The 23,464-nt window shown below is 46.8% G+C and overlaps 1 protein-coding gene across 11 annotated transcripts in view; it reads right to left on the bottom strand.

Annotated features, from left to right (window-relative positions):
* Positions 1-23,464, bottom strand: part of ANK1 (ankyrin 1) — a 67,505-nt gene that overhangs the window by 38,732 nt on the left and 5,309 nt on the right. For 7 of the 11 annotated variants that reach the window (XM_064731066.1, XM_064731065.1, XM_064731069.1 and 4 more), the window contains exon 2: positions 8,540-8,632. The exons of 3 other annotated variants lie outside the window; for them this stretch is intronic. In XM_064731066.1, the coding sequence (XP_064587136.1) occupies positions 8,540-8,632 (93 nt within the window). Of the gene's footprint in view, positions 1-7,942; positions 8,055-8,539; positions 8,633-23,464 lie in introns of those variants that run through there. One more of the 11 variants, XM_064731072.1, reaches the window with a different exon arrangement.

The following is a 23,464-nucleotide window of genomic DNA, read 5'->3' as shown; positions in this document are numbered from 1 at the left end:
GGCTGAGGAACTGCACTGATGGAACTGTAGTGAGCCCACCCCTACCCTCCTCCAGAAGCACCAACAGAGGTGAGCTTGGGCACCAGCACCAGGGAGAGCAGTCCCAGCTGAGCACCTCACAGCTGGGAAAGCCACAACTCTGCTTTTTGGCAGTGCTTCCCAACTCTCTTTATTGGCAGTGCTTCCCTGCCACACCACAGGCAGCCCAGGCAAGGCACAGCAATACTTTCAGCAACACCACTTAGCAGTGTGAGGCAGCAAATGGAGACGATGGCATGGCTCACTGGAGGGGTGGAAATGCAGTGATGTGGGTCTGTGGGTCTGGGAACCTGAACTGGTAACTGGAATGTGCCAGCCCAGAGGGATCTGTGCAACCAAGAGCCACCAGATCCATGGCATGGGTGTTGCAGACATCTTTTTGTGGAAAATCTTTCTTTTAAGATTTTTTCCTCCTGAGAAGCTGAGAGGCCTCAGGAACGAAATGTAAACAATGGTTATCTGCTGCTGTGGAATGCAACAAGTAGATCCATGATTAGTCTCATGTAGATGTTTGTAATTAATGGCCAATCATGGCACAGCTGGCTCTCTGTCTGAGCAACAAACCTTTGTTGATTCTTCTTTTCTATTCTTAGCTAGCCTTTTGATGAAACCTTTTCCTTCTTCTATTCTTTTATTGTAGTTTTAATGTAATATATATCTTAAAATAATAAATCAAGCCTTCTGAAACATGGAATCCGATCTACATCTCTGTCTCATCCTAAGACCCCTGTGAACACCATCACAGCATGGGTGCAGCACACACTCCTCTGTCCTCAGCTCCAAGAGAAAATCAGAACCCCTCTTGTACCATTTACATCAGGACTGACCAAGGGACCTCCTGTGCTAGGACAGCTTCTGTTCTGCCACCCCAAGCCATCCTGTATTGCCCAGGAGCATCCAGGATCAGGAAACTCCTGGGCAGGAGCTGGAAGCACCACAGAGACAAAAGCACTGGAAGCATGATGCTGACAGTCTAAATCAGGAGAGGTTCAGGGCTCCTCTCTTCCTTTCTCTTTGCAGTCTCAGATATTTGAATTGGGGCTCTGGAGCAGCACAACTCAGATGGTTTCTGGCCATCTCCAGCTCATCCTGAGTGCCCACAGCCTGGTTGCAGAGGAGCATCCAGGGTCAGGAAACTCCTGGATTAGGAGAGGTTCAGGGCTCCTCTCTTCCCTTCTCTTTGCAGTCTCAGATGTTTGAATTGGTGCTCTGGATGCCTTCTGGCCTCCTCCATCTGCCTCCCCCAGCCCATCCTTTCTGCCTGACACCCCTACCAGGGGGAAAGGCAGCCATGCCCTGCTCCTGCTGTAGAGTAAGGGCCACAAAGAGGGTGATCAGGCACAGAGCTCAGGCCAGGCCACCAGCAGGGTGGCAAGGTGCCATGGGCCCTGTGGGGCAGCCCCTGGGTCAGAGGGACAGAGCTGGAGGGCAGCAGCAGCAGCAGCCCGTGCTGATCTCATCCCCTCCTGCGCCAGCTGGCTCTGCCTGCCCCCAGCTCAGAGCAGAGCCCCCAGGTTCACAGCAGAGCTGCTGGGAATGCATGGGAAACACAGCAGGGCTGAGCCTTTGGAGGGCTGGGAATGCACAGCAAGCACAGCAGGGCTGAGCCTTTGGAGGGCTGGGAATGGACAGGACACACAGCAGGGCTGAGCCTTTGGAGGGCTGGGAATGGACACGACACACAGCAGGGCTGAGCCTTTGGAGGGCTGGGAATGCACAGCAGGGCTGAGCCTTTGGAGGGCTGGGAATGGACAGGACACACAGCAGGGCTGAGCCTTTGGAGGGCTGGGAATGCACAGCAAACACAGCACCTCGGTGCTTGCTCTGCTCACACAGAGGCAGAAGGCAGCAGCAGCAGCGCCGCGCTCACAATTGCACATTCACTCCCTGAGCTGGGGTCCAGCGAGGAAACGCTGACAGCTTCAAGCAACAGGCTGAATGCAAAGAGCTTTTCCAGCTCCAGACACTGCTGGAAGCCTCTGCTTCTCAGGGCAGGACCGACCACATGGCAGCAAAGCCTTGGAAAATCAAAGCACGGCTCGGCCAGGCTCTGCCATCCGTGGGACACACATGGAGCTCTGAGGATTAAATGTAAAACTCTACACAGCCCTGTAGGAGCAGAGGGGCTCCCAAAGGCCCAGCACGCCCAGCAGCAGAGACTACAAGCAGAAAGCAAAGCAGAAAAGCGAAGCAGAGGTGTGTGTGGGCACGGAGGAGAAGTGTGCTGAGTACTCACAGCCACGTCTGGACCGGACCTGCCCTTTCGTGCTGCCATAGCCCGGCACTTCGGCTGAAATCTGAGCCTGGTGTCCCCTCTCTGCCTCCTTGGTTATCTACTCCCCAGCTTTGAGAGAGCCAGTGAGTTACATTGCATTCTAGCTAAAAATACAGGCTCCGTCCTCCCTCCAATGCAGACCCTGCGGGGATCGCCAACTGCTAATGGAATTTGTTCATTTTCTCTCCATTATTGTGTCAGACAGGATATTTAATACCAAGGCACCTCCGGAAAGCAAATGTGGCTGCTGCCAGGCGCAGGGAGGGGGTCAGAGCTGCAGGTACCACCTCAGCAGAGGAAAAGCAGCCCCACAAATATGCCCAGGAGCCTGGAAACTCACAGGTACCACCTTGGAGCAGCAGAGGAAAAGCAGCCCCACAGAAATGCCCACAGGTAACCCCTGCCACAGAGGAGAGGGTTTGAGCTCCCTCCACCCCTCTGGATGCCCTTGGAGAAGATGCCAAGGCTGGGACGTGTCAGAGGTGCTGCTTTTTGCTGCCCATGCTCAGCATGAACCTTCCAGAGATGCACAGAGAGGTGCAGGGCATCAGACACCAGCAATCCATCCCACCAGGGGGAATGGAATAGCTCAGCTCAGATAAAAGCAGATCCACAGTCATGTTGTCCTCCTTTCTGTCTGCCTGCCCACTGCTTAGGGCAATCTGCTCCCCAGGAAATGGAAGCACAGTTTGGGTTGCTGCCACCTCCCAAATTTCAGCAAAAGGGACAGCAAGGAGTGCAGAGACCCCGTGGGCACAGGGAGATGTGCACATGGAGGAGATACACACACACATCCCACTCACCCAGGCACAGACACACGTTATCAGCACCCTCTGACAGGCACAGAGCTCAGCACAGCACACAGGCACTCCCTGTGTGCCCCTGTGCTTCCAGAGGCAGAAACTGCCTCTGCTGGTTTTCCTTTGCAGAGTTTCTTTCCATTCTCCTTTGCCTTCCCAGCTATTTTCCAGGAAGGGGATATTCCAGGGGAGAAAATAAGCTGCCTCACTTGCTGTTGTGAACCTCTTGCACTCTCAGGTGGAATTTGCTAAATCCTAAACACGGGCATCGTGCTCTACAGACATCCAAGCTGTGAAGTGTCAGGGGGCTGCTGACAGAAGTTCTACAAGAGAGAAGCTTCAGATCAGGGCTTTAAGTGCTCCAAGACCTTCTAAAGTCAAAACTCAGGACAGCACCTCAGACTGTGCTTCTACTCTGCTTCCCTTTCTTTTCCTTCAGGAAAAATCTCCCCCTGTCGGCTGACAATCTAAATTTTCCCTTTCCCTCTGTCCTGGTTTCAGAGTCAATTTATTCTCATGACACCCTCTCCTGGCCCTGAGGAGAGGCTTTTTCTGCCCCTTTTTCCAGGTTTCCTCCTTCTCTCACTGCAATAATGGAACCACACGAGCCCATTGCATTGCAGCCATGGCCAAGGCTCCAGAGCAAAGAAGTCAAACTGAGGATGGATTTCAGGCTGCACTCAGAGGTTTGTGAGCCTGCTGTGTGTCTGGTCACAGCCAGCTCCTGCTCTAATCTCTCCTGGCAGCTCCTCACACCCAGGGAGGAGCTCCCATAAACTCCTGCTGCTCCTCACTGATAACACAAGGGAGGGTCTCAGCATCCAAGGTGGCCACGCTTGGCAGGAGCCCGCTCGGTGTGAGCTGTTAGATGCTGCAAGTCGATGATTTCCAAGCCCAGATGAGTTGTGATGATCTCACGGCGTTTTCTGGGACACAAAGACAGTCAAGAAGCAGCTCCCCACACTGCTCCAGCCTGGCACACACACACACACACACCCTGCTGCATTGCCCTCTTTACCCTGTGTGCCCACTGTCTCTCCAGCCAAGCTGACACTGTGGAGCAGCAGACAGGAGGTCCAGCAAGGAATCACCAGAATTCTGGACAGCTCACAGTAAACAACAGCCAAATAACCCAGGAGTGGCAGTGAGATGCAAACCCTAACCCTGGCACCAATATTGCCATGGGCATCCTGTCTAGATGCTGTGGAAGGGTCCAGCTCACATCTCAGAGGTCATCCAGCTCCTAATGCCAGTGTCCTGGAGCCCAAAGTCAGCTCTGCCAGCTGAGGATGTGTCACAAACCCTTGCCAAGGGCAGCAGCCCTTGCCACTGGCTTGGGCATTTCCTTACTCATGTGGGCTTGTGCCCAACAGTGGGCATGATCCTCACCTTTGAGGCATCATTTCCAGCAGAAACACCAAAACCTCACATCAGTGTAGTGGTTTAACTTTTGAGGAACTGTCCAGCCTAGGAATGTCTCTGGAGCCAATGCTCATTTGGAACTCGATATCAACCACACAATTCTGCAGGTGATAACCTCAGTCCTCTCTCATCAGGTGAGAAGAATTTGTCAGGCCTCAAAACACACTAAAAGAGCTGCTAAGATGAAGAGCAGTTAGGGATAACATAGGAAAACCCATAGGAATATCAGGGAAGAGAGGAAATTCAACTCCAAGAGCTCAGAACCAGAAGCCACGCTGTCTCTCTTGCAGGAACTTTCTCTGCTGTCTCTATTAACAGAAACTGGGCCCTGCTGCAGAAACAAACCCTGCTGGCAGGTCTCTGCCTTCTGAGTAGAAGGCAGCATTCAGCAGAACACAGCATCTCCTGAGAGGCCACAGCAGCACAGCCCCAGGCAGGCAGCCAGCAGAACACAGGGAACAGGCAGAGACTGCAAACCCAGAAAAAAGAAAGAAGCAAAACCATTGGAAAAAATTCATCTGATGAAAGGATAAACCCAGATGCTTAAATTCTATTCCTTCATCATCCTCACCCTTATCCACTCAGGACAGATAAATCCACATGCCCAAGTTCCATTCTGCCATCACCCTCACATGATTTAGCACAGGTCTGCAGATGAGAGTCAAGGCACAAGGAGTCATCTCTGGAAGGCATCTGCCAGGTGAGTTTGGCCTCATTTCATGCACCAGCCTGAGCAAACCCTTTGTCCATGCTCGTTTCTGCTTGGTGGAGGTTTCACAACAGCCCCAAGAGGGCTGATCCCAGAGCAGGGTGCAGGGGGGAGCTCAACCATCTTGCAGCAGGTGAATCAGAGCATGCAGGACGTGAAAGATCTGTTTGCATTCCCGTGCAAAGGATTGAGCTGGAGAAGACACAACTGGCAAAGGATAAACCCCAAAGCAGAAGAAACAGGGAAGGAAGGCCCTGGCAGGTTTGTGGGAAGGGAAGCAGCCTGTCAATTGGCATTTTTGCAGTGCTGAAGAGAGGGCAAGATTTCCAGTGCCAGCATCAGGCTGGCCTCTCCACTGTTACATAATCAGGAGTAATGAGCTTGTGGAAAACCCATTTTTGTGCACTCTGAACAGGAGAGGCAGTTCTGGGCTGCCACTGGCGGTGCAGCTCAGGGTGAAGGTTAACTGAGCAATTTCAGGCACCTGCATTGCCATTTGACTCCTTCCTGCCCTGCTCACGGCTCCCCTTTGCTGGCTGGAACAGGTTCAGGGCTGTGGGCAGGGCAGATATCACAAACAGCTTAATCTGCACACAGCAAGGCAGCGAGGAGATGCCCCCAGGCAGGAGGGTGATGCTCCTGATAAGGATCCCTGGAGGGCTGCAGCCTGCAGCTCTGTGAGTCCACCTGCCTAATGGATTTCCCAAGGAACACGTTCAGGATCTTGTTCTGTCATTTGCAAACTATCATTTGCAAACTATCACTTTCCCTCTGAAATGCAGTGCTGGGTCTCCAGCACCACTGGGGAGTGAAACAGAGGCTGGTCCAGAGAGCAGAACAGGGAAAGGAGAGCAGAACATTTTCCCTTTCACATTTTTCCTTTCACAGACAGGCAAGAATTAACAGAGAGCAACTGCTTGCTGCCTAATGGATTTCCTAAGGAACACGTTCAAGATCTTGTTCTTTTTTTCTGCAAACTATCATTTGCAAACTATCACTTTCTCTCTCAAGTACAGCGCTGGGTCTCCAGCACCAGTGGAGAGTGAAACAGAGGCTGATCCAGAGAGCAGAACAGGGAAAGGAGAGCAGAACATCTTCCCTTTCCCATTTCTCCTCTCACAGAGAGGCAAGAATTAACAGAGCTGCTGCTCCTGCCAGCTGAGGCCACGCACACCCAGGGGAAAGCTGTCACTCTCCTTTGATGTTAGCAGGAGCCTCTGCTCTCTGCATATCCTGAAAAAGAAAAGCTATTTTTACCTCATCAAAAAATATACAGACTGTGACTGAAGACAATACATGAGAGCTCTCTGCTCAGGCACTACACCTCTGCTAATAGCACCACAACATTTCCAGCTGCCAAGAGATGCAGCAGCAGAGCTTTCTCCCTGCTGCTTTCCTGATGCTCTGCCTTTTTTGGGCCATGGCATGGCTCAGGCAGGTCTGGGCAGTAAATACTGGGGAGCTGAGAGGGCTCAGGGCAAGGGGGGTCAGAGATGTGCTCTGATGTCAACCTGGGACTAAGACACAGCTTCTGGACCTGACCTGGGCTCTGTCAGTGCCCTCAGGTGAGGGGCTGGAGCCCAGATCACACCATCAGGATCTGCCCTGCTGCCCTGTGCAGAATCTTCCTTTTCTTTCCTGTGCTTTATAAACTGCTCCTGGTTTCTGCAGTCAGCTCTGACTCACTCCCTGTTCATTCCCTCCAGCAGGATGAGTCCACACCTGCTTTCCCTGCATGCACAAAGTGCTTAAAAGGGGTTTTTCTGCAGGGATCTGCATGCTGGGGGGTGTCACAGTGCAGCCCCTGTGTCACTGTAGGACACAAAACAACACAAGCACACACTGCTGCTCTCAAAATGAAGAAAAAAAAAGGGAAATTTATTTTCTGTCTCTAAAATTTATAGTTTTCCAAGAGTGACAGTGGGTTGGAGGGTGACAGTGCCACCTCTCCAATGACACTGGACAAACCAACAGTCCATCTAATTTCTCCTTCTCCATAAAGGAATGCAAAACAATGAGTTATTTACAGAAAGCATGTGAGAAAGTTCACTACAAGAATGCCAACATCAGAAAGCTTAGAAAATCTTAAAAAACCAGAGTGACACCCTGTGCTGTGGCTACCATAGAGTTACTGTCCTGAGCCTCAAGCCAGCCTTGCTTGGGGAAGCCATGCAGGGCAGAAAGCAGTGACAGAAAAGCACCAGAAGCACAGGCCTGGCAATAAATAAATCTCTGCCAGGACATGCAAGCAAAGCCTTTGCAGCACAGCCACCTGCTCCAGAGCAGAGCCAGCACAGCGCTGTGCTGAGACAGAAACACCATCCTGTGCACCTGTCCCACGGCAGCAAGGTGACCACACAGGAATCAACATTTACCATCACAATACTGCAAAAACACAACACCCAGGGCATCTCTCTTCTCCCAGTAAAGCAGAGGTGAGAGGGACAAGGCAAATACAGCACAGAGGGGTGTAGTTTCAATGGCACTGGCTCCAAGGATGATCTTAGGTAAGTTACTAATGTCCTAAGAAGGGCAGCAAACCCTGAGGTCCATTTAGCAGCAGCTCTTTGGGGAGAAGAGGCATTATCTTTGGACTGAATATACCTAAATAACCAGAATATACCTAAACTCCCTCAGGTGAACCATCCCCTCCTCTTTTGCTGCCCAAGGAACCCCTGACCATGCCCAGGTACTCACCCTCAGGCAATGCAAGCATGTCATCCCTGCAGGAGAAGGTCAGCTCACCCTGCACAGCCCGTCTGCAGCTCCCATCAACCCAGCAGTGCTGAATGCTGCAGCCAGAACCAAGCATGAGCGGGCTGGGAGAGGTTTATCAGCAGCTGGGCTTGCGCCCTATCAGCACTCACACACCTGGCTGCAGGGCAGCACAACTTCTGTCTGGAGTCTGGAGATTGTGGCTCATCCTACGTCAGGAGCTGGGCAGTGTTTATTGAGTGTCATGCCTGAGCCAAACTTCATAAACACGTCTGAGGAGCCCGTGTGCATGAACTCTGCCCTTCAGAGCAAGGGAAGATGAAACTACAGCAATAGAAAGCAAAATGAAAGCTCTGTGGGCAGAACTGCACTGTCTCGTGGTCTGTGCTGGAGACAGCGAGCAGGAGACCTGAGGTTCCTCCCAGGTCCCTGCAGAAGCTTGGCTGGGCACAGTCCCACATGGAGGACACCGAGATGGAGCTGAAGTGGCAGATGAGGGCTGGTGACAGCAGCTCCAGGCTCTGTGCAGGGCCCAGAGCCCGCTGCGACACAACGAACGCGCCCCTTCCCCCCTTCTACCTGCGCTGCAGACTCCTGCTCCAGCATCCCTTCAGGAGATCCTTGCTTGCAGCAAGAAGGCAAGGGGTCCACAGTGGTTGGTGCATGCCCTCTCTGAAAGACACGCAAGGGAGTCACACCAATGTCCAGAGGATCAGAGCCCCTGGAGATCACTCCCGTCCCACCCTTTCCTGGGGTGACCCTGCAGGGCCACCATGGCCAGCCTGGCAGGGCCCACCCCTCGTGCTTTGCTCCAGGTGCTCCATCCTGGCTCCAGGTGCTACATTTGGGCCAGCCTGGCAAAGGGTTTGGGGTGCTGCCGGGGACCCACACGCAGCTTGGGTTCTATTTCCAGCTACCATTCACCTTTTGCCACTCACAGGGTCAAGAAGGACAAGGTGTGTCACTGTCACATTTTCTGAAAAATCCCTTACCCCTTAGCTTGGGTTCTATTTCCAGCTACCATTCACCTTTTGCCACTTAAAGAGTCAAGAAGGACAAGGTGGGACACCGTCATATTTTCTGAAAAATCCTCTTTACCCAGGATTTCTTCTCCTGGGAAGCTGAGAAACCTCAGAGAAAAATGAAAACAATATTATCTCATTCGCTTCTCCTGTTTGGAATGTGGTTTGGAGATTGTTTATCCAACATGTGAATTGCTTAAGAGAAAAAGGAAAACAATATTATCTCATTTGCTTCTCCTTCGTTTTGCTGCTTTGGAATGTGGTCTGGAGATTGTTTATCCAACATGTGAATTGTTTAATTTAATTTAATTGCTTAACTTAATGACCAATCATGGTCAGGCTCTGTCAGGACTCTGGAGAGAGTCACGAGTTTTCATTATCATTCTTTGTAGCCTTCTGTCTGTATCCTTTCTCTAGTCTTTTGTACAGTTTAGGATAGCATTACAAAATAAAATAAAATAAAATAAAATAAAATAAAATAAAATATTAGCCTTCTAAGAACACGGAGTCAGATTCATCAATTCCTTCCTTTGTCCTGGACTTTTTTGCAAACCAGGGTTCCAGTATTCTCTTAAATACTGGATGCTATAATACTTATCATACCCACATGAAAATTAATTTATCCTGGGACAAGGCCCAGCATCCCCAGTGCCTCAGAGCTGTTGCATTTGGGGTTCACACCTGAGATAAAAGCATTGAACTCCAGCACCTGCAGACAGAGCCAGGGGTGAGGAGAAGCTCTGTCAGAAATTTAGAAAGCAGAGACTGATATTTCAGCTAAAAAGAGCCTTTTATTTTTTTTTCAAGATACAGTTCTGCCTCTGACCTTTGGAGGAACTCCTCAGCTGTGAGATGATGTAGCTGTGAAGGAATGCAAGGCTCCTTCCTGGGTTTTGGTATCTGCCATGTAACCAGAGAAGTGGCTGCCCAGAACCTGGCTGCTGCCAGGCTGCCCTCAGCTGTTCTTCCTCTCATTTAAAGGGAATGAGGGGCGGAATGTGGGCAGCAGAGAGCCTCGGGCGCATGGCCTTGGAGAAAAGTAAATAACGTGTGAAAATGGGCTTGAAAAGTAAATAATGGGCTTTAAAGTAAATAATGTAAAAATGGGCTTAAAAAGTAAATAACATAAAAATGGGCTTGAAAATAAATAATGTAAAAATGGGCTTGAAAAGTAAATAATGTAAAAATGGGCTTAATAAGTAAATAACGTAAAAATGGGCTTGAAAGGTAAATAGTGTAAAAATGGGCTTGAAAAGTAAATAGTGTAAAAATGGGCTTTAGAGGTAAATAATGTAAAAATGGGCTTGAAAAGTAAATAATGTAAAAATGGGCTTAATAAGTAAATAACGTAAAAATGGGCTTGAAAAGTAAATAACGTAAAAATGGGCTTGAATATTTTGAGGAAGCTGCATGTGCCTTTGCCCAGGGAAGGAAGCACAGCCCCTCCTGAACTCAGCCACTTGAGAAATGAGAAATGAGAAATGAGGCCAGGCTGAGGAATGAAGGGAGCTGCTCCCTCCTGAGCCCTTGCACACTCTCCTGGTGCAAGGACGTGGATGCACACACAGGTTCACCTTATCCCAGCTTGTCCCCTCTCCCCTTAGCGAGGAAAACCCTCCCTGTGCCCCTGCTGGGGCTCCCAGGTTCCAGTCAGCGAGCCATTATCTCAGGAAACATCAATGCAGCTCCAAAGCTGAGTCAACAACAGCAGCTGAATAATTTAAATGTTTGGCAATTCTGCTGCTGCTGCTGCCCAGCCATGGGTAACAGCAGGTACACAGAGATGCTGTCAGGCCATTTCCTGCTGTTGGGGGAGAGCAGCAGTGATGCAGGCATAAATAAGTGGGTAAGGATGCTCTTCACCTTTCCATCTGAGGGGTTGTGCAATGTGGTGGGGTGGGAGGGAAACAAAGATTTGCTGCACACAAAAATATTCCAGCCCTTGCTCTCTAGCTGCCTCTCCATCTCCTTTGTTGATGATGGGGAAGCCAAATTTCTCCAAATCAGCCTAAAAACTGGCACTCAGAAGCACAGAACAAATGAAAAGAAGCCCAGTGGAAAGAAACCCTCTGCATGAAAGAAAAGAGACTCAGTGGAAAGAAACCCATCTGCAAGGCTCAGCAGCTATTAGAAATCTCGTCCTGTCATAGCCCTGATCTAAGAAACCATTTAGTGGTCATTTATCAGCGCAGAACTCTTTAATCTGAGATTCCCAAAGGAAATTCAGAAGTACAAATTGAATAGATCTTCTTGAGGTTGTGTTCCTTGAACTGTGCGCTGCTCCTCCAAAGGGATGGCTTTGGGGATGGAGCAGAGGGCCTTGTACCAGCACAACCACAATTTAGTTCTTGGAGAGAAAGCAAACTCCAAACCAAGATGTTTCAGCAGTTTTTTCCCCTTTCTGCACTCATACAGAGCAGAGTTTCATAGCATGTGCCTCTCTGGCATCTTACCACCACTTATCAAATGCTCTTTTTGCTCATCGTTTGAACAAGGCAACACAACTGAAAATCTCATCACACTTTTTTACCTTATTTATACTAATTTTTACCTTATTTATACTTATATTTACCTTATTTATACACTTATATTTTTTACTTATACTCATTTATACTTATATACTTTACCTTATTTATACTTATATTTACCTTATTTATACACTTATATTTTTTACTTGTACCTATTTATACTTATATACTTTACCTTATTTATACTTATATTTACCTTATTTATGCACTTATATTTTTACTTATACTTATTTATACTTATATACTTTACCTTATTTATACTTATATTTACCTTATTTATGCACTTATATTTTTTACTTTTACCTATTTATACTTATATCCTTTACCTTATTTATACTTATTTTTACCTTATTTATACTTATATTTACTTTATTTATACACTTATATTTACTTATATTTATACTTATTTACCTATTTACACTTATTATTTACCTTATTATACTTATACTCCTTATATTACCCTTTTTTATACCTTATTTACTTATATTACTTATTATACTTATTCAGAAAGTCATATTTTCAGAGTGAAGACATGAAAGAGCTGCAAAGCTCCCAAAGGAGAGGAATGTTCATGCCCCATTGTTTATGCTGCAGCTCGGTGCTGTGCTATCCTGATTTCTGCACAGATAAAGTTGTTCAAAGCAACCTCTGCATCCAACTCCCTTATCCAGCGGCCCAGAGCACATCTCACCCACAGGATCAGCACTCACTGTCTGACCCCTCTTAGAGACCAGGCAGCTCTGAGAGCAAAAAACATCACCTAACTCAGCCTGAATCTGAAAATTCCCACTTCTGGGAACTCAGAATTTGGCTTTATGCCCACAATCTGGGCCAAGGGCAAATCACTTCTTAATTACTGCTCATGGTGCAGATTTCAGCTTCCATTCAGACAGGCACCATCTGAAGGATGTAACAAAACTCTTCTCAGGCTGCACTTAATGCACCCCAGCTATTGATCCTGCTGAATCCACCGCTCCTGCTGTATCTGCAAGTCTATTGATAACTGAGAGATGCCTGAATGCTTTGCCTGTTTGGGAACATCAAAACCGAGAGATTTCCATCACTTGGCTGCAGTGCATGCCTGGAGGCAGCAGAGAGTGACCTCCTGTGAGAAAAGATGTCCCCACCTGGCAGGCAGATTGGACAGAAATCTGCTCTGCCCCTGAGCATCAGACAGAGAAAAGAGCTCAGATCTTGCCCTGTCGCAGAAAACTTTTATGGAAAATTCTTTCCTTAGGATTTTTCCTCCTGAGAAGCTGAGACACCTCAGGAACAAAATGTAAACAATGGTTATCTGCTGCTGTGGAATGCAACAGGTGCATCTGGGATTGGTCTCATGGGGTTGTTTCTAATTAATGGCCAATCACAGCCCAGCTGCCTCAGACTCTCTGTCTGAGACACAAACCTTTGTTATCATTCCTTTCTTTCCAGCCTTCTGAGAACCTTTTCTTCTATTCTTTTAGTATCATTTTAATGTAATATATATCATAAAATAATAAATCAACATGGAGTCAGATCCTCGTCTCTTCCCTCTACCTGAGACCCCTGTGACCACCATCACATTGCCCCACACTTTTCAGTGTACCTTTATTCTCAGTCTCTGAGGTCTGCACTGTGCCTAAACACCACCCAAACGATCTTGCTCTGTCATGTCCAGGCAGTTTGACAAAATATTTTCTCCTTTTAGTATGCAGTGGCCAGCAGCACTGAGGTCACAAGTCTGAGCAGTGTCTATTGCTGTGACAGCACAGGGAACAGGCAGGGTGCTCAGAATTACCTGATTTCCTGCACCAAACCCTCAATCTGTCTGCAGTGCCTGTCTGCACACACACCCCACCCTGCCACCCCCCAAAGGACATCTGCTACCTGCATGTCCCAATAAATCACACGTGAAAAATAACTGAAAAATAATAAATACAAGTCTAATAAATGAACATACAAGTCTAATAAATGAGCAGCTTTTAATTCCAAAAGGTCTTTCCATTTTCATGAAAACACCTAGAAAAATAAAAAAATAAGATCTTAGGCAGTTCCTTAACACTTACCTCTTACCTGTTTCCCCCAGCAGATATTGTTAGAGTCACCCAAATGAAAAATGAATTCCCACCCAAACAACAATGAATTCCCAGGGGCCATTTTACAGCACACAAGGAGGAGGAGGAGGATGGGGCCTTTTGCCTTTTGCATTTTGCCCAGGACACACAGCTTGACAGACTCACACTGAGGGTCAACAGCAGCCCCTCGACTGATTTTTTTACCAAAATGTAGTTTCTTAATTGGACTCTGTTGATGGTGTTTTGATTCCTTGACTGTGCTGCTGTAGCATGCTACCCAGACAAATCAATATTATATTTTTGCAGTGTTCAGCTTGATGTTCACTGCTGAAAATCCACTGTGCCCAGCATATCTGGAGCTGCAGAGGGGTAGAAGAGACACCTGAAGCCACATCCCAAGGATAACCCAAAACTGAAGCAGTTTTGGGCTCCTACAAAGCCAATGCTTGTGGCAAAGCTCAGTGCTTAACTCCCTTGAGAGCCAATGAGAGAAATGAGAATATCTGAGGGTATAATTGAGCTGACCTACTTCCACATGGGAAGAATGGCTCCCTTCTCCTCTCCCAGTCTGGAGGGAGCTGAGATGAGCAGTTCAAACACAGATTTTGCATCCCAGAGCTCCTGGGCTGGACCAGAGCATCCCACACAGCCCCGCCATGGCACTGATGTGAGGAGAGCAGCCGTGCTGGGGCTTGATATTCACTCCTGAAAATCCACACATCTGGAGCTGCAGAGGGGTAGAAGAGGCACCTGAAGCCACATCCCAAGGACAGCCACTATCCCAAGCCAATATCCCAAAGATAACCCAAAACTGAAGCAGTTTTGGGCTCCTTCAGAGTCAATGCTTGTAGCAAAGCTCAATGCTTAGAGAGAAATGAGAATATCTGAGGGTATAGTTGAGCTGACCTACTTCCACATGTGATATAGCTGGGAAGAAAGGGCTCCCTTCTCCTCTCCCAGACTGGAGGGAGCCGAGATGAGCAGTTCAAACACAGATTCTGCACCCCAGAGCTCCTGGGCTGGACCAGAGCATCCCCTCCCTCAGCGCCACTGATGTGAGCAGAGCAGCCCCACTCTGCCCAGCACACCCAGCAGCAAAATCCCATCCCAGAAACATCCAAATCCTCTCAGCTGCTGTTGCCATGGCAACTCCAGAGCCAGGATCCACCAGCCTTTTGATGTTCAGATCTGCTCAAAGCGTGCAAAATGGTTAAAGTGTGAAAAATGCCATTTGGAAGCCGGGGAGCTGCGTGCAGGAGCACCTGGCTGCCCTGAGGATGGGAGGCTCTCCAGGGAGGAGGAATTAATGCTGTCCAGCAGCACTTCATCTTCCTGCACAGCCCAGCACTGCTGCTCCTGCGCCCCAGCTCACCCACTTAAGGGAGTTTAATATTTAACATCAGACAAGTGCCGTTTCACAGGGTAATTTGGGTTATTAATAAAAAAAAAAAAAAAAAGTCCTCCTTCCTCCCAAGTGATGAAAATCAGGATGCTGGTATCCATTTTATCAGGGCTGGGAGCTGAGAGCCACTAACAGGGAATCCAGGAGGGGATAAACAGCCAGAACAGGGAATTCAGGAGGAGATGGACACTAAAGGGAATTCAGGAGGGGATGGACAGACAGAACAGGGAATCCAGGAGGGAATGAAGAGCCAGAATATGGAATCCAGGAGGGGATGAACAACAGAGAATCCAGGAGGGGATGAAAAGCCAGAATAGGGAATCCAGGAGGGGATGAACAACAGAGAATCCAGGAGGGGATGAAAAGCCAGAACAGGGAATAATCCAAGAGGGGAATCCAGGAGGGGATGGGCCAGAACAGGGAATCCAGAAGGGGATGAACACTAACAGGGAACCCAGGAGGGGATAAACAGGACAGGGAATAATGCAGGAGGGATTGAACAGGGAATTCAGGAGGAGATGGACAGACAGAAAAAGGAATCCAGGAGGGGATGGACAACCAGAACAGGGAATCCAGGAAGGATTGGACAGCCAGAATAAGGAATCCAGAAGGGGATGGACCAGAATAGGGAATCCAGGAGGGGTTGAACAGCCAGAATAAGGAATCCAGGAGGGGATGAACAGCCAGAATAAGGAATCCAGGAGGGGATGAACAACAGGGAATTCAGGAGGAGATGAACAGCCAGAATAAGGAATCCAGGAGGGATTGAACAGCCAGAACAGGGAATTCAGGAGGAGATGAACACTAGCAGGGAATCCAGGAGGGGATGAACAGCCAGAATAAAGAATCCAGGAGGTATTGAACAGCCAGAAAAAGGAATCCAGGAGGAGATGAACAGCCAGAAAAAGGAATCCAGGAGGGGATGGACAGCCAGAACCAGCCAGCAGAGCCAAGTTAAATGCAGCACAACCTGGTCGACATCTCCCAGTGCATCACAGCAGAGAAGAGGAAATAATTCCACGTCACACACAAGGTGTGCCAAGCACAGGAGGAGCTGGTGGCCCGATCCCCTCTCCAGCAGCACACACAGATCCCCTGCATGGCAAGGACACCTCCGAGCCCATGACTGCACAACGGCTCACCTTACAAAATTAACACTCTTGTAGCATTTAGCACCGTGATTCCATGAGGATTTGCAAAAAAAAGCAGTGCTGTCAGTGCCAGGGAATGCTTTCCTGTGGTAATCACACATCCTCAGAACAGAGAGAGACACAGGGCTGTCCTAGGATTGTCCTGGGAAACTGCGAGAAAAACAATTCTCATCTTAATCTCTGCACCTGTGGAACGTGCACATTATGGAGATTGGTTACCAAAATTTAGTTTGTTAATTGGACTCTGGTTTTGGTGATTTGATTTATTGACAAATTGGATCCATGTGTGTGACAAGGGTGAAAGGTTTTTCATGTAGTATAGTGTAGGATGGGATAGTGATAATAAATATGTTTGATCAGTTATAATAAAATGTTTATCATAATAATAAAGAGTTTGATCAGTTTTTCATGTACTATAATGCAGTAACAATAAAGTGTTTGATCAGTTTTTTATGTAGTATGGGATAGTGTGGTAATAATAAAGAGTTTGATCAGTTTTTCATTAAGTATAGTGTAGTATGGTAAGGTGTAGTAACAATATAGTGTTTGATCAGTTTTTCATGTAGTAAAGTGTAACAACAAAGTTTTTTATCAGTTTCTCATTAAGTATAGTGTAGCATGGTACAGGGTAGTAAAAATAAAGAGTTTGATCAGTTTTTAATATAATATAGTGTATTATTATATGGTGTAGTAACAAAAAAGTGATCAGTTTTTCATGTAGTATAATGTAGTAATAATAAAGAATTTGATCAATTTTTCATATAATACAGTGTATTATGGGATAGTGTAGTAATAATAAAATGTTTAATCAGTTTTTCATGTAGTATGGGATAGTGTGGTAATAATAAAGAGTTTGATCAGTTTTTCATGTAGTATAATGTAGTAACAATAAAGTGATCAGTTTTTCATACAATATAGTGTAGTATGGTACAGTGTACTAAAAATAAAGAGTTTGATCAATTTTTCATATAATATAGTGTATTATGGGATGGTGTAGTAAGAATAAAGAGTTTGATCAGTTTTTAATATAATATAGTGTATTATATGCTGTAGTAACAATAAAGTGTTTGATCAGTTTTTCATATAATATAGTGTATTATGGTATAATGTAGTAATAATAAAGTGTTTGATCAGTTTTTCTTGTATTATGGGATAGTGTGGTAATAATAAAGAGTCTGATCAGTTTTTCATGCAGTGAAGTGTAGTAAGAATAAAGTTTTTGATCAGTTTTTCATATAATATAGTGTATTATGGTATAATATAGTAACAAAAAAGTGTTTGATCAGTTTTTCATTAAGTATAGTGTATTATGGGATAGTGTAGTAAAAATAAAGTGTTTGATCAGTTTTTCATATAATATAGTGTATTATGGTATAATATAGTAACAAAAAGCAGAGGCTGAGAAACCTTTTTTGGCCAGGATGTGGCAGATATGTGAGAGCAGTTCTATCACAGCTGCTGTGCTGGGTTACCTGCAAGGTTTGGACATAACACCCTCCAAACATGTTTGCGTGCATGTTTATTGATGCTGGTCTTAAAAACACAGCCAAAATTAGGTCCTTGTTTTCATGGTTGGGTATTTAGAGAAATTCCTTCATTCTTTGTTGTTTCTTGGCACCTCCCAATCAGATCTCTGGCATGTCATATACCTCTTTTAATGCAAAAATTATATAGATCTGTTTTGCAGGCACTTTTTTGCCATTTAAAAAGCCCAATATTATCCCAGCAACCTGCTTGGCAAAGCTTGGCAGCAAACAGCACAGACAGCTCGAGGGTGGGGAGCTGACTGCAGCAGCTGCAGCTCCAGAAAGAGGGCAAAAATCATCTTACGTGCTTCATTTGTGGTGCTTGGTTTTCTCCACAGAAATCTCCAAAGGAAATAAAGGAAACTCTGAAGCTTCGTCCTTTTCTGATCTCTCTTTTTTGGTGTTGGTTTTTTTTTTTTTTTTGTGGGTTTTTTGGGGGGGGGGTTTCTGGGCGTTTTTTTTGGGGTTATTTTTTGGGGTTATTTTTTGGGGGGCTTTTTGGTGTTTTTGGGGGGTTTTGGGTTTTTGTTTGTTGGTTTGTTTTGTTTTATTTTTTTTATTTCTCAGTGTTTTTCCATAGGTTTTTACTGTCCAGAACAAACCACAGGTTCACGTCTTATCACGGTGCCCCTTCTCCAGGCAAAATGCTGCATTTATTCCTAACAAAACAGACACAAACCACACCACCAATGCAAAGAAAAAAATCTATTCAGACTAAATCTCTAAATATGCAATGCCCCTTCCCAGTCATGCACCTTATCTCCCGTTTTCATGAGGAAGTTGCATCATTATTGCAGCTGTGAGCAGAGCATCCCAATCGGCTGCTCCAAGTGTCTTCACAGCTTTCTTGGCTCTAAGGCAGAGAGAATTAGTGAGAGATGTCAGCTCCTCTTCCCAAATATCTGCAATTTGCCCACGGTGTCTGGCTATGCAGGGAAGGCAGAATGGATGTCCCTCATTGACCCTGTGCAGAAAATGATGATGGTGCCACACAAAACACTGAGAGCTCTGCAGGCCAGAGCTGCTGATCCCTGTGAAATGCTGGCAGGAGGCAGCAAATGCTGCTGCCTCACCTTTGGAGTGGAGAGAAGGTGTTTGTAATGCATTTTTGAACTGCTGCTGGCCTTGGAGGACTTCCCTGACAGGTCTGAGGGACAATTTGCAAGTTCTGAGGAGCAGTTTTGCTGATACAGTCCTGGTGGGCTGTCACAGACATCTTTTATGGAAAATCCTTTCCTTAGGGTATTTCCTCCTGAGAAGCTGGGAGGCCTCAGGGACAAAATGCAAACAATGATTATCTGCTGCTGTGGAATGCAACAGGTGCATCTGGGATTGGTCTCATGTGGTTGTTTCTAATTAATGGCCAATCACAGCCAGCTGGCTTGGACAGAGAGTCTGAGACAGAAGCTTTTGTTATCATTCCTTCTTTTTCTATTCTCAGCTGGCCTTCTGATGAAATCCTTTTCTTCTATTCTTTTAGTATAATTTTAATGTAATATATATCATAAAATAATAAATCAGCCTTCTGAAACGTGGAGTCAGATCCTCATCTCTTCCCTCAGACCCCTGTGAACACGGTCACAGTGGGCAACAGATATTTTATACTTCTGCCCTGTGATGCTGCAGCTCCTCTCACAGCAATCCCAGCTCCTCAGCCATTCGACAGCAGGCTGATGAGAAGGATTTTTCATTCCCAATCCTCACAGAAAAGGGGACAGCCTGCTTGTCCTGCATCAGAGCGGCAGCGCGGCCAAGCCGCGTGCGAAGGGAGCTGCCACGCCATGCTCCACTGAGCAATCCCTGCTTGGACCAAACCCACGGCTGCCCCTGCGAGCTGAGATGATCCTGCCAGGAAAAGGGCTGGAGAACTCTGCTGAAAAAGCAGAGGGAATTAAAGAATTCAGAATAAACGCTGATCCCATGCAGGCATCTCCTAGTTCAGAACCTCCTCTCCCTGCCCAAGCCAAACCAATGCTCCACAGACACAAATTCTCTTTCAGCGTTAAAGATGGGAAGAATTATAACACTCCCCACTGCAGTAAAGGCAATTTTAACATTAAAAGCCAATTCAGTGAGATTTACCTTTGTTAGAACTCTCTAGTAAACCACCACCCCTCTGTAGTCCACTCCCTGTTCCCACTGTCATTCATTCACCACAAGGGAAATGGAAAGGGGAAATAAATTTTAAAAATCACTCCAAAATAAGAGAAACTCCATGCAGTGATTCACAAGTCAAGGAAACTGGATTGTTGAAGTTTAGCATCTTATTTAAGGACACAGTAGTTACTACTATAATCAAATCCATACAAAGCATTTACAGCAGAATGTTATTGATTCAAACAGCAGTGTGAGAACCTATAAGATATTTTTGTTTATGGTTATAGCACACAGTAAAAGCTCACACTTCAATCATCAGCAAGGTAGAGCTGATTTCCAGCAGACCAAAGAAGGACCTTTTACTCTTCCCCTCCATATTCAGATCAATGTAATAAAGAGCTCAGTACACAGTATTTTGTTAAAGCTGAACCTGTGTTTCACTCACCCACACCTGTCTGTCACACCCACCAAACACTATTTATCTCACAGGATTTATCTGATTCTTTGGGGTTGTAATCAGCAAGTCCTGGGAAAGACACAGTGCTCCTCATTCCAAGCATGGCATCATGAATGGACTCAGTACACTGAATTTCCTGCAGAGTATCTGGAGAAATGGCATTGTAAGAAGGTCACCCTACCATGATGCTACACCTTTCCAGACCATGACAGAAAGGTGACATTTCTGAACAACTCTGACACACTTAGACAATTAAAAACAAATTAGCACAATTCAGACTAAACTTCTAACCACTGTAAGAAGGTGACAATATTTATCATTCCTTTGCAGAGACTGTCACACTGGTTAAAAACCAAACATAGCTTATATTCTGCAAAGGGTTTCAGTGTGCTGTTCTCTGCATTTCCCATTTAAAAGTTCAAACTTAGGCACATGAATTTACCCTACAAAGCCTGCAAAGTCACCACAGGGTAGTGACAGACCATTGTGGCATTCACATTCTCTGAAAAATTCCTTGTCCCAGGATTTTTCTCCCGGGAAGCTGAGAAGCCTCAGAGAAAAGGAAAACAATCCTTATCTCATTTGCTTCTCCTGTGTTTTGCTGCTTTGGAATGTGTTTGGAGATTGTTTATGATTGTTTCATTGGTTTCATGTGAATTGTTTTGACTCTTTGGCCAATCAAGGCCAAAGCCTGTGTTGAGGCTCTGGAAAGAGTCACGAGTTTTCATTATTATCTTTTTAGCATTCAGTGAATATACTTTCTGTATTTTTTAGTATAGTATAGTTTTCTTTAATATAATACAGTATTATAAAGTAATAATTGGCCTTCTGAGAACCTGGAGTCAGATGCATCATTCCTGCCTTTGCCAGCCATTCCCTGCAAACACAACAGACCCCAGCCTTCACTTTTCCTTGTTACCTTGCTGGAGAACCTTTTCTTTTACACAGGAATGCTCCTGGTGGCCTGGCCACACTCACACAAACATGCACACACACTCTCTCCCTCTTCCCTCATCTCTGTACAAATATAGAAACCTCGTCTGTGTTCCAAATGCTCTCCTGCTGCTGTGTTCTCTCCTTCCTCCTCCCAAGACCTGTGAGTACCTGCTGCTTCGTCCCTGCTGCAGATTTTTCACCGAGGATGCAACGTTTTGAAGCCACAGATTTACCACTGTCCCCTACACTTGCAGCCTCTACACAGAGATTTAAGGCTCTGGCTTAAAGTTTCACCCAGTCAGCAAAATCTGGTTTGCAAATAGGAAAGGAACTTGGATTTTTTTGCCTCTGCTTGCAGAGTCGAGGCTCAGAACATGACATAATCATCTGTGAAAGAAAATGTGAATTTTCAGATGGTTCTGTCATGCTGAGAAGTGCCCTTAGAGAGAGAAGGTGGCAGGAGCTTCCCTCCACATAGGAAGCTGCCCTGTGCTCACTGAAAGTTTTAACAAGTCTGCTCTATTCAATCCAGAACTAAGGTTTTTAGAGCCTAGCCTGGTGGCATTTTGAGAGCTGGAGGTGAGGACTGCAAGAAAGATGTAAAATAGGCCAGGAAACCCAGAAATCTCCACCATCCTTGATCCATCACACCCCTGGTGATGCTGCACCTTTCCAGACCATGACAGAAAGATTACATTTCTGAACAACCCTGACACATTAGACAATTAAAACAAATTAGCATGATTCAGACTAAACTTCTAATTTTAGCACTCTGTAAATCTGCTTTCTTTTGAGCTCAGACCTAGCTTGCCTTCCTTTGATCTCAGCTCTACCTCAGCATCACCACACTGCAGGTGGCTTCCTGTGCTGGACAGACCGAGCCCACCAGGCTGTCACACGCAGGATTTTCGTGCCTTTTGTGCTCACCCTCCTGCAAGCATTTGCTCCTGCAAGCGTTTGCTGCCTGCATTCAGCCAGTGCCCTCCTGGGGCAGATGTCCTGGCCAGGGGACAGGGCACAGCTTGAACAGAACCTGCTCCTGAGACGCATTTCTGAATGCTGCAAGGCTTCAGAGGCTGCTCACCTCGTTTTCAGCACAGAGGGCTCACCAGGCACATACAGATGCTGTTATCACCTGAATAATTTAAGAGGCTGCAGAGCAGCAGTGCAGAATAGCACCAACATCCCTCTCCAGTGCTTTCTGCCATCCCTGCAGCAGTGGGCTCTGCTCCTGCCCAGCATCCCTCACATCCAGCTGCCCATTTTCTGCTCCTGTTCATCCCTCCATCATGGGGAAAGGAGACAAAGCAGCTCTTGTGCTTCAGCAAGGTCCTTTCTCCTGCTGCTGAGCTCCAGCTTGCAGGTAAATACCAGCACACCTCCAGCAGCTAGTGAGGGCCCTGGGGGCTCACAGCCAGCCATGCCACAGCCCTGGCAGCACCTACAGCCACTGAGTGCAGGAATCTCAGCAATCCAGCGATGGCACAGTGACCATCCATGGGAGCAGGACACAGCAGAGCTCAGAATCCAGTCATCACTGGGATGCTCTGAGCCATCTGCAGCTGGGTGTGCTGAAATGCTCTGCCCTCCTTCTGTCTGCATCACTCTTCTCTCAGCATCCTCTGTAAGCCCAGAGCGAGCTGAAGGCTGCTGCAAAGGAGCAGCATTTGAAGGGATGCAGACAGAACAAACCCAGCGGCTGCTCCTTGGCAGCGCTCCAGCAGCGATTTCTCACCCCAGTTTCTCGTGTGCTCATTGCATAATTCTGACTGAGGTGTCTTGGTTTTCTGTCTCAGAATCCCGAGCTCAGACCACCCTGATACACCCTATCAGTGAATTGAGTGGCTGTGGCCTCTTTTGCTTGTCACACAAACAGCACAGGCGCAGTCACCCCGCACAGTGTGACTGTCCTTCTGAGGAATCATCATCTGTAATTGCCTCTCTGTCTGATTGAGTTTGTGGCTGTTGGTCCAAACCCTGCCTGACTTGCTCGAGATACCACATTTCCCCAGCTTCCAAAGGAGGGGGATATTAATCCATGTGAAACATTCTCATCAGCATCCTCCACGTCGCCCCAATTAGCTCAGCGCTGCCTCTACCTCACGCAGCTCAGCTCAGAGATTCTTCTGACAGTCATTATCAGCCTTTTAATTGCCCACATTTATCCCTTATCCATGTTTGAATACAGGAAGGGGGTCACTTGATCCTCTGCCCTCCCTTAGCTTTCCCCACCATTTCACTCCAGCTCTGTCCCTGCCAAATGGAAGAGCTCCTGCCAAATGGAAACACCTTGCTCTCACTTCCCCACTAAATCCAAACCCACTCTCACAA

This window comes from Zonotrichia leucophrys, chromosome 22 (genome assembly GCF_028769735.1).
Source record: "Zonotrichia leucophrys gambelii isolate GWCS_2022_RI chromosome 22, RI_Zleu_2.0, whole genome shotgun sequence".
NCBI classification, from domain to species: Eukaryota; Metazoa; Chordata; class Aves; order Passeriformes; family Passerellidae; genus Zonotrichia; species Zonotrichia leucophrys.
This window is presented reverse-complemented; position numbering and strand designations above follow the sequence as displayed.